Below are 19,781 nucleotides of genomic sequence, written 5' to 3' on the forward strand. Positions count from 1 at the left end.
AATAGGTTTTATGCTTATATTAAGCCAGGAAAATAACCAAGTGTTCAGACGTACGGTATTCATCAGCTGCCCCATACTGATTTTGGGGAAAGAGAGGGTGCATTAATGTCATGACACAAGATTTCAAAAACCTCCACAGATCAGAATTGTCCCTGCAGAAATCTCTTTATGTTTGAGGTTGAACAGAAGCATTCCCTATTACATTTGACTATTAGCCACAGGAAGTTTCTCAGGGGAATAACACTACCTCTACCAATTTTATCATACCCTTTTCTTGTGAAATATTTCACTGAAAATAATTGGAACCTAATGATGCTTCAGAGGAGTCTCTACATAAAAGAAAGAAATAATAGGAAGAAATGTTCTGTTTGAGACTGTTCATTTTTTTCACCAGATCCCTTGACATCCAATGGGAACTGTCAGAACTACCAACCAATTAATTTTCTAATCTCTTGTATTAAGTTTTTTCTCTTTCAACCCTTGTTTGTCTCCTTTGTGGCAAACAAAAGATTTTTCACTTATGTTTTGATTTCCTCAATTTTACACAATGCTTAAATGTGAAAGTGGAAGCAAAAATGGAGATACCATGACAGAATAAAATATAATACGTTTCTTTTTAATACCTTGGAAAATGATAACGTCAAAAAGTAGTATGCTAGGAAATTGATTTTGTCTCTCTGAAACACGTGAAAGTCTGCAGGTCATGTTGTTGGTTTGTCCTGCATTGCTGTTAAATCCTACAATAATAATTATGTCCTCTTTCTTATCATTCTAGTAATTTCTTCGTATCCTGTGCCAGGTTCATGGGCTGCTCCTACAGTGTTCCAGAGAACTACCTGCAGAATATGAAGGGGTCACCAGTACTACTTTTTCTTGGAGATCCATATAGGACTTGTAAAGCTATCTTAAGGAAAAAACTCAAAGAACAAAGAAAGCATGAACAAAAATCTGCTAAAACCACAGGTAGACAGACTTCTCACTTCTCTTATTGGAATCTGGACTTGCCAATCATTTAAGAAATGTGGGCCTGGTTTGTTTTTTAACCTCATTCTGCTTTGTTGACTAACCTGTTTCTGTTCTTAAAATGAATTACACCATCTTGTGTCTCCACTGTATAATTTTATCAAGAAGGCGACAAATCATAGTGGCAGTGATAGTCCTCATTGAAGTAGAATGCATAGTAAAATACAATTTTCTTCAAACAAATTGCCAAAACCATTAATCTTTATCTAAATGCCCATAATAACTGTTTTGTTCCCTGTGACAGGTGAGAGAAAAAAAAATGTCTTCCAAAAATCATTCTGGCAGCCAAGCTGCTTGTTAATAAAACCTGGAGAAACATTTGTGATTAATATAAGTTACTAATTCCTCTTTTAATGCCTAAATGTGACAGTGACTAATTTACACAGTTTTGCTTAAACTGCCACTGAGTATTTCAAGTGGGACTGTGAACAAAAAAAAATGCTGTTGCACTGGTGTATGTTTCTAAGCAAAGCTACCACAGGTGCAAGCTCTACAGAGGAGGAATCCTATCTCTGGCAATAACTTCCAAACATACTGGTTGACTGTTCTGCTTGGGCCTGGAGGAAAGAGCCAGCAATGAAACCTAACCAACACTATAAGCTGGAAGTGGCACATTTCGTATGGGCATGGAAGTCTGTTAAAACAAACTGCAAGGGAGCTGTTGGTTTTGCTACCTAGTTGGCAGCACTTTTCAGCGGCACAATGAGAGACTGCTAGGCTCCTCCTAATTTAATTTTGAAACTCATCACTGCAACAAAGCATGTGAGCTGGAATGTGGGTACTTAGCAGAACACCTCCAAACAGTTGCCAAGGAGATGCTTCCTTTCCTCAGAGGCAGCCTTGCTCACATTGTTCAAGTGAGAACCATGTAAGAGAGGTTTCCCACTGCCACTCATGAAAAAGAAATAATATCCATATTTTAAGGCTTCAGACAACTGGTTCAAAAATAACTATCTTTGTCTTGTAATAAATGTGTTTAAAATATATTCTTACACAGTCATTAATTTCAAACTCCGGTAGCATTATCATTTACCTCCTTATATTGAACTGCTAATAAAATAATTATTTTATTAATTATTAACAGGAACTGCATGAATAACTTCATGCCAATGTGGCAAAAAAAAGATTCTTGACTTATCTGTGCATCACTAGCCAGAAGCAAAGAGGTGTTGTTAATAAGCACTCTTCAAGAGGACAGGCTGCATTCCTTCACAGTCCTGAAGATCCTCAAGAAAGGCACTACATTTAAGGCAGACAGCAAGTCCTGATGCAGCTGCTGTTACAAATTCTGTCTTCAGTCCCAACACAGGGCTCTGTGCTGTAGGAGAACAGTGTAGTCTTCAGTGCCTCACACCTGAACATCTTATGCAAAATCTCAAAATATTAGAAGTAGTCCAGATGCAACTACAGGTATTGAGATACAGGAAGATGACCCAATATTACCAAAAGCAGATGTGCAAAAAAAAAATTACTTAATAAGAAATCCAACATCATATCTTCACAATATCCTCACCTACAGCTCTTAAGACATAATGTATGTGAGTTGAGCTGTTCTGGTTTATTTTTGCCTGAATGCATTTTGAACACCACTATGACTGAATTGTCAGGGCTCTTCAAATTGATTAATATATCTCCATTCTGATTATCTTTCAAATAATTAAGATCATTTCACCCCCAGAAGATCAGCAACAGCCATTTTATTCCCCATAACTATAAAATGGAGCTTGGTTACATTTGTGCATAGAGGTATGATACAAGTGAGATTTTGATACACCTTCAAGCCATTCTTAATTCCCTAAAGTAGTGCTGTATCTAGCTGGCTATACCTCCTGATACTTTAATTATGAAATATGCATGATGTAAGAGGAAGGCCAGGGAGATTTAGAGGCAGTAAAAATCTCATTTGGCCAATAATGTGGATGACCTACTGTTTTTCTGAGGGAAAGTGAAAACATTAGAAATTATGAAATTTTTTTCTGTCATTTTTCAGAATAAAGTATTTCTATGTACTTCTGAATACTCTTGTGGAAAAAAAAATCATATTCTACACGATTTATACTGACTTGCCAAGGATCTTGGAGATAGAAGTATTAACTGCAGGTGCCATTTTGGGCCCAGAGTCCTGGACATCCTGTCCAAAGAGGGCACATTACTTGGAAACAAGAAAGAATTCTTGAGAATTCTTGAGAATTCCGTAATGTTTTCCTTTTTCAGAGACTCCTCTAATATCAGAGGGTTAGGTAGATTAGAAACAAATTTCATGTTTTTAAAAATTCAAGTATTAAAAAAATATGGAGTTGAATGTTGAATATTAACTTATGAAATAAGATCATCAGCCAATCGCTCAGCATGTGGAAGTATTTTTTCATTGAGGGAGTTTAGTTTTGGTCTAGTGGTTGCAGGCATGCATATATAATCAAGTTTGTATCATGACACATACAGTATCACCCAAGAAAGTGCTGCCTTGGTGATTTAGTCTGAGGAACAGAGAGGCTTAACATGCTGATGACATGGAGGCAATGAAGTACAACACTGTTATTCCAAATGTCATGCTATGCTATTTTCATTTCTGTTGGCATCTGCTCCATGTTACAAAATGCATACTTCCAATACAACAGCTCATTAAACAGGTTTCACTTTGCTCAGAAATCAAATTAGAATACTGTTACAGAGTTACAAGTCCTCACATAATTATTAATATTACTCTCCACTTCTGTGAATCCTTTCATCCACGGAATCCACGTGCTTCAGTTTATTAATCTCCGAACATTCCAGTGAAGTATCACTGCAATAAGTTTCACCCACCAACTTAGTGCAGCAGCCTCTGAGATGTTAAGTTGTAGCTGCTGAACATCAAAACTGATTTAAAGTAAGGAATGATGAATGGTCCATCAGGATTTAAAGAGCTGTGAGCAATTCATTCAATTGTACTGTTCCAGCAGAACACTAAAATTTAAACACCTACTATTAGGAAAATTGAAATGGGATTTTTACAAGAATCACAAATGTAAAAAAAGTACAGTTACCAGTAGGAAACATTTAGTCTTAAGGCAGGTGCCTCACATACAGATTCATCAAGTTCCTAATAATCCCTAAAAGCCTTTTATACAAGGTCTAACACACATTTTTAATGCTTGTGATTGGATGATCAGGTAACAGTCAATATATGCTTTATGTTTCTGCAAAATGAACTAGCCTTTGTCAAGCAGCTTAGATGAGTAAGAAGAAAAGGCAGAGAAAAGAAAACCCTTCATTCACTTTTCTGTTGTCACCCTTTTACCCTTCCTAAAGACCAAGATCAGTACTTCAGTAGAAAGTAACACATCACTGATCTTCACATGAGGTGAAGACCTTATAAAATATGCCATAGACAATATTCAGAGATGCAAGGGAGAATAACCTCCCCTCTTTTATTTTTCTGTTGCTGTCAGGACCTTAATGGCACTTCAATTTTTGAAGCATGTGAATCCAAACCCTCTTTATTAAACTTGTTTTCTGAAAGACATTCATTCCCTTTGAAAAACTCAGGCAACAGAGACCAGTGCTTCCATGGGTTCTCTCTTCATTTTCTTACATGGATCTCTCCCAAGTCCCAAATTATTCAACAGCTTTTAATGTTCCCTTTGAGGATTCTAGGAACACAACCAATGTCAAAATCTATTAGACACTGGTGATTATTTCTGCTTTCTTTTAAGCAGGACCAGTACTTAATCTTTTTCTGATGCTTTCTAACAGAAACCGGTCCTTTAATCTACACACTAAGCTAAGCTTGAATCCCCTTTAAAGGTCACCTTCCTTGTCTGTTTAATGTTATCACAAAAAAATATTTTTTTAAAGTACACATTTATCAAACCCTTTCAATTGCTTTGATTTCATTCAGAACATCTCAAGTGATTCTAGTAAACCAGCTATGAAAGCAGGATTTGTAGTAGACTGGCATGTCTGATCCCACTGCTGTCAAAGAAGAATCATTGCTTATGTTGATCAGGTCTCGATTGAAAGGTTAATGGGGAACCTGGCAATAAGCAATGTTTATCTAAAAGAGAAGTGCAATTAACATGCTAAAAATGTTTGTGATTCCCTCAGCATCCTTTAATAATGTTCTTTAGTAAACCTTCATTTTTCAGTTTTTGGTGCAAACCAGGATAACCAAAGAGAGAGTTCCAAAAGTCATCTTTGTGTTTTTGAAAATCAATGAGGAAATGTAATCACCAGCAGACTGTGAATTAACTAACACCTGTTGAATTGAAGACAGGCTGCCTTTTTTCACTTGCTGGAAGACAAATCCCATCTTCACTTTCAAAACAAAATACATGCTATTTAGATCAACCATTTCGCAACTAAAACCAATTTTTAATAGAAGTTTAGCCTACAAGTAAATAAACTGACTTCACTTTTCCTGCTATAAGCTAAGTATGTATGACAAGATTTACCATCATCCTGCCCTATTCATTCCTCTAAAGCTCATACAGCTCTCTAAAGCTAAACTTTGTCCCAAGTCAAATCTTTGATTTTGAGTCCCAGTATTTACAGATTCAAGACAGAAAAATATCCAAACTAGGCCTTTTTAGAGCATGTAAGTCATTGATATGAGAGGACATAAAACATCCATAGTTAGGTTTTCTGAAAGATTTTTTCATACAACTACGCAGTGAAAAGATGACTGCTTATTAAGAAACCACATATTGTAAGTGCTGGATGATTAAAAAAAAAAAAAAAAGAAAAAAACCCGTAATTTCTAGAGCAATACTAGTTAAATATTACTGTGCTACCCCAGCTGGGATATGACCACAAAAGCACTGACTGACTTCCTCTAAAAATGTAAGTATTGTAAGCAATCTAACCAAACTTTTAGCCAAATTGCCAATAGTAACCTTTGATTGAGTCTCACAGTCTTCAGGATGCACATGAAAAGTCTCATCATTTTCTTTAAATTATCTCCTCGTCCAGCAGAAATTTCCTCAGGTAAGTCAGGCTCAAAATCTGAAAGTGTACTTATGCCCCCAGACAGTACCTCCTACCAACAGACCTATAGTCAGCAGCATAAACTGCTGTGCTGAATACAGCAACTGGCTTTGATAATGCAAGATCTCCAGGTTTATAGCAGGATGATTAAAAAAACAAGAAGTGTAGTTTTTTTGAGGGGCTCACATTTACATTTTCTGATAAGACAAAATTACAGTTCATAGTCTTCCTGTTCTTGCTCCCACTACATCAAGCTAAACCTCTAGCAAACATGGAGATCCCTAAATCAAATAACCATCTTACAGTGAGTCATGCCTGCTCATGCAAAACATTGATACCCACTAATATTAAGCTGGTGCTTGAGCAAGAGCAATGAGATGTATGCAGCTGTTTAATATAATTTTTTTTTAGCACATGAAAAATACCTGTTATAGAAATTATTACAATTAATTACAGTGAAGCTTTCTCAGTAGTTTTCTCCTGTATGGTATCACAGGCTATTCGACCTTGCCTCTGCAAAGTCACCTTTCTTAATTCTTGCTATACTGTATCCAATCCCAGAAGAATAATATCGAAGCTGGCAGTCTGGAAGCTTCTAGGATCTTCCTCATATTGTCAGGTCTGTGTTAATTTCCATGAAAAGTGAAAACTTCACTTCCTAGGCTAGCTGCTGATTTATAGAGGGATATGTACAGTCCTTCCCTGTGAGTTAGGACTTCTAAATCCTGCAAATAATTCCTTATTAAAAATCAAAAATCCATAAAGGACCAGCAGCAGCAGCAAGCAGCGGTAGTTTTGAGTCCTGCCCCATCCCCAGCAATTCAGTGGCTAAGACACTTGGAGAGAGAATTTCAGTATGGCTCTACCACAAGATAGAGCCATACTGAAATGGCTCTACCTTGTGGTAGAGCCATACTGAAATTCTTCTCTTCTGAAATTCTCAAGGTTTTCTTTCAGGTGGAAAGAAGTGAACAAGCACAGGGCAAGTCAACAATAACAATATGAATTTAGCTTACATATTGAGATAAAAAGACAGTAGCCCTCTCATAAATCAACCTGATCACAAAATGTGGAATTGCATAGGATAAAGAAAAATTGATAGAGAATTGTAGCAGAGACTAAAGAAAACTAATAGCACAAACAAACACTTAACTCTTAACCACTCACAAAACATGGTAGAAGGGAGTAAAGTGAGCAAGTTTAGCTTAACTGTCATCAAGAACTGCTACTGGCTAAACAAGAGCTCAGATAGAGACCTTATTAATACAACAAGCTAACAACCTAATTAATAGACAGAAGTAGGAGATGTAGGTATTCAAACACTTTTTTCTACTTCTGTTCTTTCCTTAAAATCCTTATAATCAGAGAAGCCTCCAGATGTCTGCAGAATGATTGTCCAACTATCTGGCAGCTATTAGAGAAAAATGATTCCAGGATTCAAGACTGTTTCACAGTCTTTGGAACAGGGTGAGGACCCAGAAACAGAGGTGGAACCAGCTAACAGAAGACACAATTTTTGCATTAGAAATAGTGCAAATCACATGCTTTCCCATAGAAGGAGCAGCTAAGACTGTCAGGACAGAATATCATTTGAATAAAAAACCTCAGAATCAGAAACTTCAGGAAAAGAAGGAATTAAATCAGAGAAAAAAGGGTAATGCAGAATAAACCCAAACAGAAAAAATATAAAGGGAACATGTAACAGCAGGTCTCTTGAGAATATATTCTATGAGAAAAAGGAGTATGGGATGGTTATATGTTATTAAGAAGCATATGCACAACTGAAATAACAATTTTACAAACTGCTTCTTAATTTAGCCATTAACACATGAACTATTTAAAAATATTATTTTTAACTATTATTAAATTAAAATAGTAACAGGACACTATCCTGATGTGATGACAAGCAATACAATTTCACCAAAGCTTTCTCAATTGACAATCAGAAGCTTCACACAAATAAATGGTGCTAACAAAGGCACAGTGATAGTGACACATTAAAGGTGAGACAAAAAACAGCATAAGCATTTTGAAATAAACTAAGAAAGACACATGCAAGAGATATAACTAGAAAGAAACAGCAGCAAAAAAAAAATTATACAAATAAATCACAGGTTTTTAACTTTTCATAAGGATTTTTAAAAGATGAAAGGGGCTCCTTTCTCAAGAAGAATAGAGGGAAAAAAACACAAGTTATGTCTAGATATATAAAAAGTAAAGCCTGCTTACTGTTACCAAAATTGTCAGAATCTTGTGGAGAACAGAAAAGAAGCTAGTGAACTGAGAATAAGAGCAAACCTACCTTGTCATTCTAGGAAAAAGGTATAGGTGTATATAAATGAAAAGATTCACAACGATCCAATTACAAAATAAACAATATACATAAAATCTTTGAGCATATGATAAAAACACCATAGATATTTTACCCATAGATAAGTACAAATTATTGAATTCTTCTCTGTAATAACTGGACTGATGACACAGAAAAGATCATGTACCACACCCTCATATTAGTAAAGCTTTTGATACTACACTGGTGCTTTCAAGAAGAGAACACTTTTAAGCTCTAGCTGAAATCAATGAAACAGCTTAGTTTGGAAACTTAGGTCAAGATTCTGCAGAAATCTGTACCAGCCTGCCTCTAGAGACATCCTCCTTTTTATTTCAACAGCCCTGATGTATACTTGCCAAATTGTCACTTTTACTTAACACATTACCAACTTATCTGCAATTAAGTTAAAATAATGAAAATTATATTATCATTTTTGAACATACAATTATGTAACATTCTACATTTAGGATTTTTATCCTTCCTAGCTTTTGAGTTCATCTCACCTTGCACAGTACCTCACCTTAACCTGAATACTGAAACTTCCAAAGGATATTAAAGTCAATGTCATGACAATATTTTGTTTCTGCTTTCTCCGTATTTCATTTGCTTCTGTTTCAGTAGTACTACTATTTTGTTTGTTCTAAGGCTGGCGTACACGAACCTGAGATGAGCACCTGATAAAAACTAAGTAAAAATTGAGACTTCAGGTCATGATCTATTATTTACTTTCCCCAGCCCCACAATGAGCACACCCTAACTAAATAAAAGTTAATTTCTCTGTAAATATTTAATAACCTTTTCTTCTTCCAAAAGCAAACAATCAGTACTTTTAATTGCATGACTGTAATGCTGAATTCACTTGCTCAATGTAAATTTGATATCAGATGGGTAAGATTTTTTCCTTGCATTATCCTAGAATGAACATGCAAAGAATGGAGAGCCAAGTTCATCTGAGCAATATGTGAAGGCAATGGCATAACAAAGAATGGTGGTATTTTCCAAATGAAGAGTTCAGACAAAAAGACAGTGATTGTTCACAAATTATTTCCTTTTCTGAAAATAATGGAAGCAAGAGAAGCAAGCCATATCCTTAAAAGGTAAACTGTGAATATTTTTGACAGAACACCAGACAGTAATAAAGCTAACCAGCTTTATTATTTTTGTCATATTTCTGTCTTTTCAGAGGTCTAGACTACACGGCATATTTTGTAACCCTTTAACAGAACATGCCAGACTGATCCTATAGAATCAGTTTTCTCTCTCTCTTTCAGAGAGGGCAAAGGTTTCAGATCTACTTCGCAAAGGACACCTTTCATGGCAAAGCACTAATTTCTTTAACATGCAGATGCAGAAAGGTAACAAAGTGGTCTCCAGAGCCTGAACTAGCACCTGCTTACAATTTTGATGAGGAAATAAGCAACAACATTTCACCATCTTCTTTCTTCAGCACAGACTAAGAGAAAAACATTACAGGATGGACAACTATGCCCTGAGAAGGTCGGCATATTATAGTTAACTTATTGTACAGTGCTTCTCTGAAACTTCTGCAAATACCCTTATGTGAATATTCTTGTTAATTCCCTCAGCAAAGCAAAGGGTGAAGGAAAAAAATACTTAAGCTACAGAAAAGAAGGAAAAATGCTTTTGTGTCGCTAAAACACAACTAAAAATTCAATTTCAGCTAAGCTTATCTTAAACTAATATTTTTCATCTCATTGCTATTTTTGTGCTATTTTACCTTTCATTAAAAAAATCCATATGAATGCAGTTGAATATCATAAAGCTCTTCAAATTTTAAAGCTCTTCAGAACAATTACTTTGGAGGGAGCCCTTGACAGGGGGCTTATAGATTTTTAATGAAAGTTATATGATTTTTAGTGACTTATTGAATTTGAGCACAAATGAGGAAAACCAGGCATAAGCAACCTTGGTATGTTTAAATTATAGCATCTTGCTTGAGAGTTGGATGGACTTTGTATTTTCTGACATTGACACTATTAGACACCCCAAGCTGAGATTTCCTTTTTTTTTCTTTTTTTTTTTTTTCCTTTGCTTTCATCTTTGGTTTTCATCTTTATTAAACATTTATTTTTTTATTTTTTAAAAATTTAGAAAACTAGGGCCTTTTTCAGGCTTGCAGCTAATGACACCATTCCAGTGCTACGCTTTATTGCACCTTGTGATGACAGACTGCATTCCTTAGCTTAACTGCTCCTGCTTACTTGACTGATGATGCTCTGGAACTGAATTTTAAAAAAACTAACAAAACAAAACAAAAGTCCACAAAAAAAAATTGCACAATTCCAAGGGAGCCTGATAACAGAATTTTGAAATACACAGAACTCTCGCTGAAGTGACACAAATAGGACTGGGCCTTCACAATCCAGATTTGTTTATTCCTGAACATTATCTACTTAACTCTGATACCTTTATACTATTTTTCATCTCAAACCCCAGATTTAAATTACATTATTTTAAATATTATTTTAAGTATTATTTTTATTATTGTGTTTCAGCACAAGAACAAGGCACAGTTTTTCTGATGAAAAGGCACTACTCACTAGAGGTTTTTACTTGATGGAAGAAAAAGAAATTAATAGGAAACTATCCACTAAGACTGTTATTTCCCTGTAGATTATGGAAGGGGAAACAAAAATCTCAATGTTGAAGAAATGAGGCTGAAAACAGGGATCATACATACTCAGTTTCTCTGGTGAAATGAGGTGGAATGACTGTTCCACAGTAGAAAGGCCAGCTACACATATGAAAGCAATATTTATTGGGATCTGCAGTCTATGTAAAGCTTTCAACTCAGTTGTCAAAAATGAAAAACAGTATAAAAATAAAGCTGGAGCAGTAAAACCTGTTAGGAGTGAAAGCTACAGGTACGAAAATGAGTTGATTAAGTAAGATCTTTGTTGGGATTATTAAAGACATGAGATAGTTGAAATGATATGACTTGTACAGTGGAGTCAGGGAATCAGTTTGCCTAACCCACTGGGTTTTAACCTACTGGTGTTTTTACTTCCTTAGACCAATGTGATGTCTCCTGCATCTTGTGCCTGGAGCAGTCCTGATGCAGATCTCCTCACCTGCTTGCCTCCTGCTCCCAGAGCACTCCTATTGCCATGCTGACAGAAACAGCTCACCCATGAAAAAGATGTAGGGGAAAGGAAGGTAGAAGAAAGGAGCCACTTGGCTAAATACTAGGATTACTTGGCCTGAGAAATTACAGTTTTAAATACCACTGGGCTACTGACACCAGCAGCATAATATCACTTAAGAACTACACAGACCTCACTTTCCTTGGGTGATAAATACAACAGAGACAAGAATATTTCATCAAAGCAAGTAAGGAAATTGAGGTATTCCACATACAAAGGATTAATTATTTTTCTTCATATTTGGGGACAATTTCTGTCCTCCCCTTCTTGCCCCAACTCAGAATGTAGAAATAAATGTAATGGTGCATTTTGCTTTAAAAGTCAGCTGTAGTTCAGTGAACAGGCTGCCATGCTATTTCATGAGAGAAAAGAAGCTATGATTTAATGTCATTTTCACTAGCTAGATTCCTAGCTAATGTATCTGGGGATAGTTTAAACTGTGTTCACTATAAGGCATTTGTGTTATATACCATTTGCCCCTCTGTATTTTCACAGAGTATAGGTGAAAAAATAGCTGTGTTTCTTATACCTGCTGTGCATCAACGGTAAACCTCTCCATACTCACAGATGTAGAAATACTCCCGGCCTGGCCTGAACTCAAATCCCAGTGAGAAGGGCGTGAAGAGCTGGAACTTTTCTGAGAACTTCAATGGTCCATTTGGGGAATGCGGCCGATTACACTCCCACCTCTTGAACCCTTTGGAAGTATGATCACAGGAGCTGTAGCCATCAAAGTTCACCATGTACAGAACATAGCGTTCGGTCTTATCTTCTGGCACCGAGTCTTCATAGTGAGGGCAGAACACATCCAGGTAGTCATTGATGCAGACATCGATGTGGTAGTCGCCTCGCTGGAATCTGAAATCACAGGAAGAGTTCAAACATAAGCACAGTTATCTCAGGATGACCTTGTTGTAGGGTGACATTCTCATATGAAAGGGCATCACTAATGGCACTTCATTTCACCCCAGCCATGCACATTCACTTTCATAAATGACCCTTACAATTCACCAGAGCTATCAGAGACTTATTATGCTTATATATGATCATACAACTTTTGGATAAAGGTTTTGCTCTTACAAAATAAGTCTGTTGCCATTACCCACCCAGTTATAGGCTATCTTTCTATGGTTTATTGAAAAATAAACAAAGAAAGTGTCTGTCTTATTTGGCTGGTTTTTTTTTTTAACTGAAGAAAGAAAAATGAAGCACCAAAAAAGCCAAAATTGTATCAGGCTTCCCAAATCAGTGTCTACATAAACATCTGCATATGCATGCAAATAAATAACCCAAACATATCCTTTTCTCTGCATCACTCAGTAATCACTCCTGTGCTGAAAGCCCATTTGACTGCAAGTACTTTTAGTTACTGCAAGAACACAAACAGGTTATTTTTTGTCATAATAAGCAACAGTTTGTCAAGATGCAAAGAAAAGTCTGTATTGTTTTTAAAGAGATATGAAAAGCAGTGCTTCTCCTTTGCCAAAAGTGCACATTGAAGATGTTGCTCTGTTCAGATAAAAGGATTCTGGGATACAAATTATCAGCACTCAGCCTAATGTGACAGATCTGAATGAGTGCCAGCTGAGAAATGCAGTGCAAGGCACCAGCCCAGATGCATTTTATTATTGCTGTTATTATTACTGACGACTCCTTAGAGATGTGGGATTCTTGTTTGTTGGGGGCAGGGAGGATTTCTTTGTTTCTCCCCTGCATGTTTAACTTATGTTACTTTTCTAATGCCTCCTATAGTATCTGGAAGTATGGGGGCAAATTCCCTGCCTTCATGGGAGCTTATACCATGACAGATTTAACGATTCCATAAACCAGGTCTGTGCATTCATTAAACTCCCTGGAGCAGCTAAAGAAACCAACCACTGACCTACTCCACTTCAGGCTGACTGGGCTACTTGTAGCTTCTCTCTTTCACAGCAGCAGTTGTCAAGTGTACCACAGAGCAATAAAAAGGCCATGACAGATTTAACTATAATACTTCTTTTTAGCTGAGGGGCATATTTTAAACACCTGATGGGCTTGAAATCTGCCATCTGGATCCTTCTATCTAATTTCAGAGAAAAAGCAATGATTTGCTGGCCCTCCAAGGATAAATTCAGAGCAAACTACACCTTTTCATATCTCTACAATAACTTAACTTCAATAAAATAGCTTTTTAAAGGGGAAAAACTGAATACGCATCAAAGCATGATAGATCTGTATAATTTCAGCTAGTGCACAGCATCACAGTTCCACTCTATAACATGGAGAAGCCTTTCTGACACAGTTCTTCCAGGAGAATTTACATTTAGCAAAACTGTTGGTCAAGATACATATTTTTGTACCCCAGTGCTTCCAAAATCTGTCACCTGAACAGATAATGTCTTAACACTTTTGCAAAAATATATTGTCTTCAAATTGACATCTGTTCTCTGAATCAGTTAACAGTATGCTTTTCTTACTGGTAATGAAAAAGAGTGTAAGATACAACTAGAAAAGACGCATTCAGGCAAGAATATCTCTATTTTTTCAATTACAATTTTAGTAAGTAAAAGTTGATACATCCTTATATATAACTGTGTTTGTGTGCAGACAGGATTTTTGTTTGTTTGTCTGTTTTACCATGTAGGCGATAAACTATTTCGTTTTCTCAAGGTTACCTCTTTTATCAGCCTGCCTTCACCATAATACCCAACTACAGTTCTGTGACACAAACTATATGCTTCCAGTATTACACTTATGTAATACGTTCAAGATCACACTGACCCTCTCTACCATTAGACTTTTACAACACAAATAACCTTATGTGAACTGCTTTTCCACATTATTTTAAAAGTCAATGGAGAGCAATAGGAACTTCTGTTGTTCTGATGTTCAATTCATCCAGTGTCTTTAGTGCATTGTAATCAGATGGATCACACTTCCAGAAGCAGCTAATTCTCTCCTTTAACCAAAAGCAGAGTCTGGAGAGACACTTCCCAGACAGTTTCTGTACTGTAAATAGCTGAATTTGAAGGGAAGAATCCAACTGCACAGCCAATGACAATAAGGATTATAAGAACAAGGAGACATACAGTGTGACATAAATGTGTGATCACACCTTAATTCCAATTTAGCAATGAAATCAAACTTGTAATCTGCACCAGTGAGATGATGCAGAAAAAGCAAAATCAAACCTCATCTGCCTCCCTTTTGGCAAAGCTTCCCTCTGTATTCTTGCAAAATAAACAAAACCACAATGTAACCATCCTCTTTGATCAGTGGTATTTTAGTAGATTCCATCTTCTTTCTTTTTTCCTAAGTGTTTAAACAGTCGAGTATCTCCATTCATTCCAGCACACCCAAGACTCTGAAGTGCTCCCTGCAAAGCAGGTCTGAGGATGAAGCACACAGCCAAGTCCTTTTTATCCCAGTGTCTTTTCCTCCCATTCCCCTGATCTCACAACAATTTCATTAGTCAGTCATCCACCATAGATAGGTAGTGCTTACATTTACGAGTGGAAGAAGGGAAGGAGATTGTGAATATTTTAAGCAATCTAAACTGGGCTCTAGCCAATGCTGGCATGGGAGTGAACCTCCTCCAGGGAAAATACATACCAAATTATTTTATCAAGCAGCTCTGAGTGAAGTCTCTTTACTCCAGGTTATTAACTAACTCTGAATCAGAGAGCAGGTATTTATTTCCTGTCTTGCAATATCCTAAAGAAGTCAGTAATCAAAAACTCAACAGGCATGTAAAGAGATGTAGAACTAATTTTATGTTTCCAAAGAGACTACAACATCTCCAACTTTTCTGTAAGAGTGAACTGAGACCATTCCTGTTTCTTGAGATCCAAGCAGCAACTTGTATTTACCTCCACAAAGAGGAAAGGTAAAGTCTTCTAATCCGAACAGAAAATGAAGGGATGGCCATGAGTAACTCACAAAAAAATTCATCAGCTTAGTCCTCAAAGCTATTAAAGGAAACACTTCACAAACACACTTCCAAGAATTTAACATCCCATTTGAGTGGAAAACACTCAAATTTACACACAAGAGGCTGAAAACCTCTTATTAATAGTGTAATGCCAGATATTACAGTGAAACAGAAGTTCAATTTCAAATAAAGGACTGATCAACATTTACCCATCTACATACACTGAGGAGTGAAACATCTAAAGGGAAGATGGAGTCCATTACAGATATTTGCAGATATGACAGGAATAGCGGATGTCCTGTCCCTTTTTCCAGTCCCATTCCAAACAGAAAACTTGCTATTATGTTACTGCTATACTTTCTCTTTTCCCAGTTAAGTCTTCATCCTGTTCTGGCAGGTCCTCACCCAGCCTCCCACGCCTTTTGGAACCATGTGGTTTACAGGAACTTTAATATAGGAAGAAACCCGCTGTATCTAGATTTTGCATAACAGAGCATGGTGTTGTGGGAGAAACCAACCAAAAAGGCTTCTCCAAAAATCTGACAGAATTGACATACCTTTTTGCAAATAATGTCATTTGTCTCCATGCACTCCAGCTTACACACAGCAAAACACTGCTATTCCTCAAACATAATTAACCTTTGGTTTTTGTCAGGTGACATTCAAACAGTGTCTTGGGAAGTTGGCATACTACAAAGCCAGCCATTAGGCAGTAGCATTATAAAAGCCATTTTGAAGAGAGAGACAGATAGTTAAGTAGTTTCTACACCTAAATATTTCCATAATCAACAAACATCAGCTTCCTACACAAAACTTGAACACTGCTTCCAGCAAAGCCTGTTAGAGGAATATTTTTGTGCTAAAGTGCCACTGATGAAATATCCAGGTATTCAGGATGCAGAGAGAAAACTTCATGGTTATGTTAACCACAGAAAAACAAAACTAGCAAAACATTTTGTAAATAATTAGTGCCTCCTGTATTCTGTTTATCCATTAACAAAGGGAAAGCATATGGTCTGTGTGCATGCTTCTCTTCATAATTTTAAATTCTGAAGCCTAAGTGACTCATCTTGAACTTAATGTCTTTGCTGGTCACTGGAGAAAAGTTACAATTTATTGAAACAGGTATTTAAAACACAATAACAATTTTGCTTGGTTTCTCTCTTTCTTCCTTTCTTTCTTTGAATAAACACTACAAAAATCCAGTTTAAGAACAGCACAAATAACACTAATTGTTCATTTAGACAGATAAAAAATTTCAGTAGCTCTGCTTGTTACTTCCGCTACAAATCCTATTAGTTATATTCTATTGCCCTTCCTGTAAAACTGACAGACCAGATGCTCTATTTCAAGATAAGTGTACTGGAAAATTTGCCTTTTACTGTGTCAACCTTTCTCTATTTGGAATCTGTTCTGTCAAATGTATGAAGCAAGGCTTCACTGTGAACCAGGAAAGACTCCAAATAACTGCTCTGACAATAAATTATGAAATTCTGGTGTTCAGTCAGGTATTGGAAGTGATCAGATGCAAATGACCCCTATTCTGACACCTGGAGCCTACACAGACTGTTAACACCAACATGCAGAGAACACTGCCACTGTCAAATGCCTTGTCCCTGTCACATTTTCTCAAATGATAACCTGAAATGTAAAACAACATCAACAAAATTCACCCAACTGATTTATTCTTGGTGTAAATACAAATTACAGTTACCCACAATTATTCAGAACAGCACAGCAAAACATTACTTGTTCTATTTCCTAAGGAAAAAAGATTTCTGTGAGCAGCATGCACATACCCCTACGAATGCTAGTTACTCAACTCCTGCTTTTTTACTTTCATGGAGGCTAAACCACTTTTAATTAAATTTAATGGAGACAGTGAGATTTCAGAAAGAAGGCCATTCCTACAAATACCATGAAAAAAGCAAGCCAGGTGAGAAGATTCCATGGGTGTCCAAACAAAGGCTGAATCTCCAGTAGGTTTAATATTATTAAAACTACAAAAACACCACTTACAAATACTCTAGGCACAGGAAAAATTTGAACTGGAAAAATATAGAAACAGATTGAAAATTTTTTGTCAACTGGTTATGAAACTATTTGCTTAAATGATTATTAACAGAGAGATGAGTATTGGTAGTTATTTGTACACACAATACCAAAACCCAAACATTTGCTGGAAAGTGTTGATATCATTTAAAAGGACATTTTAGTTGCTCTCAGGATGTCTTGATTCACCATTCCATGGTGCTGAACTTTCCCATAGCTTTTGTCTGTGTTTAGATGGAAAGTGTAGTGCGTTAGGACTATTCCAAGCTCTCCTCACATGCTGTGACTGGAACATAGCAGCATAACTTATGCCTTGTTATTCTTTTACACTCTTCAAGCCCCCTCATTTCAACCAACTTAACAGCTTTAAGTGTGATGGGGGAAATCTTGTGGTTGTTAATTATCTGAGGGGTTGTGGGATTACATGTACCATTTTACTGCAGATAATTTTAAAGATGCTATTTCTGTGCTATGGAAAAATAACCTCTTTAATGCTTTTCTGCTCTCTTTACTGGCTTTTGTCACAACATTTCATAAACTCCGTTCCCATAGCTCTGCTGACATCAACAATGATTCTGATGCACAAACAAGGAAGCAATCAAAGAGCTATTTTAATTTTAGTCTATTCAAACCAAAAGAAAATTCAACATTTTCCAGATGCTAAGAGAAATGTTTGCTAACAGTAGCAAGCCATTGACATTTTAGATCTCTAGCAGGATATTGCTTCCCTGAGCAAGCAAACAAAAAAACCCTCTAATATAAAGAAGCAGTCCATGACCTTTCAGTCCTCAGGTTACCATTTCACAAGTTAAAACAAGTTCAAGACACCATGAAAAAATACTATGTTGGACACAAAATCAAGGCTGCTGTTCAATAAAACAGTTTTCAAAATTATTCCTAGAAAAGACTGCAAGCTAAATACACAACACAGAAAGAAACTTATTCTCTTGTCATTAAGTCCTCTATTCAATTAGCATTTATTGGAGTAATTAAATACTGGGAAAGGATGCCAGGCTAATTGTTAGATTATGATAATTACACAGCTTTGCTGTGCTACAGCTGATCAAAATAAGATGTGGTCACATGCACTCGGCTAAAGCTTCCCTGCAATCATCAGGCTTCCATGGGAAATTTATTACTATAATAAGGCCACTTATTACTAGTTCATTATCAATCAGGCAGAGAAACTTATTATTTGTACCCTTCCTTCTTCTCTCCCACCCACTCTGCCAGAACAAGCCTCTCAAAAGGTTGTGCCCTGGTCTCTGCCTTCGTCTGGCTCCCTTCCATCATAATTACACAGCTGAGGAGAATCAGGCTCCTGCACTTGAAAGGGTTCATCAGACTTCAGATCACTGTTTCACAACCGGCTGCAAGCATCTATCACATTTCTTAAAAGATGCAGGTGATCTCCCTGCATTTCACTTCACAGGCATCTGCGGGAGATCAACCTTCCCCTTTTAATCTTGCTATGTTCCTCCCATCTGGGAGATTTTCCACATTACTTGGGTGTGTTCAAAAGCAAAAATCAGAAAGAAAGGAGCTGCATTAAGATGAACTTCACTAGAAAAAGTATCAGGTTTATGTGGCTTGTCCCCCTGCAGAATCTCCTGCCTTTACCCCTTCTTTACCAGCCAACAGTACAAGAGAGACATTGTGCCTTCCTGATGTAAGGCTAGGGGATTTTTTGTTAAAGAACAGAGTTCTCATCATCTACCATTGTACCTGGTACTTCATGCTGCCTATTTAATAGACAAAAACAACTGATTTACTATAGGGACTAGAACATGGGAAAAAACATGAAACAAAACTGTTTGACCTAGCATTCAGGTTTTTAAACAAAACAACCTGTTAAGCACTAACTCAAAAGAGTCACAGAATGTTCAGAACTAAAGAAATAAAAAAAAATTACTAAATTCATGAAAATTATTTTTATTCTGTGCTGATTAAAAAACTAGATGTTTTGAAATGTCAAAAGCACCTACTTCTACATCAGCAATTGATCTGGAAACTTCCTGGATAAGCCAGGCTTACAACACTAGTAAAATAACTGATCAAGCTTCACTTTCTTGAACTTCATTTTTCACATACTATCAAGTTCACGGATATGCTGCAGGTGACCACTTATGAACTTTTAATTCTTTTTATTTCCAGAACCAAGAAACCCCCTCAAAACCTGTATGATAAAAGTCTTTATGCTTCTGGATTAAAAAACCCAAACCTATTCTTTTTTACTCTTTAATAAGGCCTGATTGTTGAAAACTTCCTAAAGTGCCTTGGCTGAAACATGTTTGCAAAATGAAGAAAGCCGACAGCCAGGAGTCTTCTATTAGAA

At 36.5% G+C, this 19,781-nt stretch overlaps 1 protein-coding gene across 1 annotated transcript in view; it reads right to left on the bottom strand.

Moving 5' to 3' along the window:
- EFNA5 (ephrin A5) overlaps positions 1 to 19,781 on the bottom strand; it is a 205,452-nt gene that overhangs the window by 26,916 nt on the left and 158,755 nt on the right. Inside the window, exon 2 of the mRNA XM_036403517.2 lies at positions 12,050 to 12,342. Coding sequence (XP_036259410.1) covers positions 12,050 to 12,342 — 293 coding nt within the window. The remainder of the gene's footprint in view (positions 1 to 12,049; positions 12,343 to 19,781) is intronic.

Source organism: Molothrus ater (assembly GCF_012460135.2).
Source record: "Molothrus ater isolate BHLD 08-10-18 breed brown headed cowbird chromosome Z unlocalized genomic scaffold, BPBGC_Mater_1.1 matZ_random_MA35, whole genome shotgun sequence".
NCBI classification, from domain to species: domain Eukaryota; kingdom Metazoa; phylum Chordata; class Aves; order Passeriformes; family Icteridae; genus Molothrus; species Molothrus ater.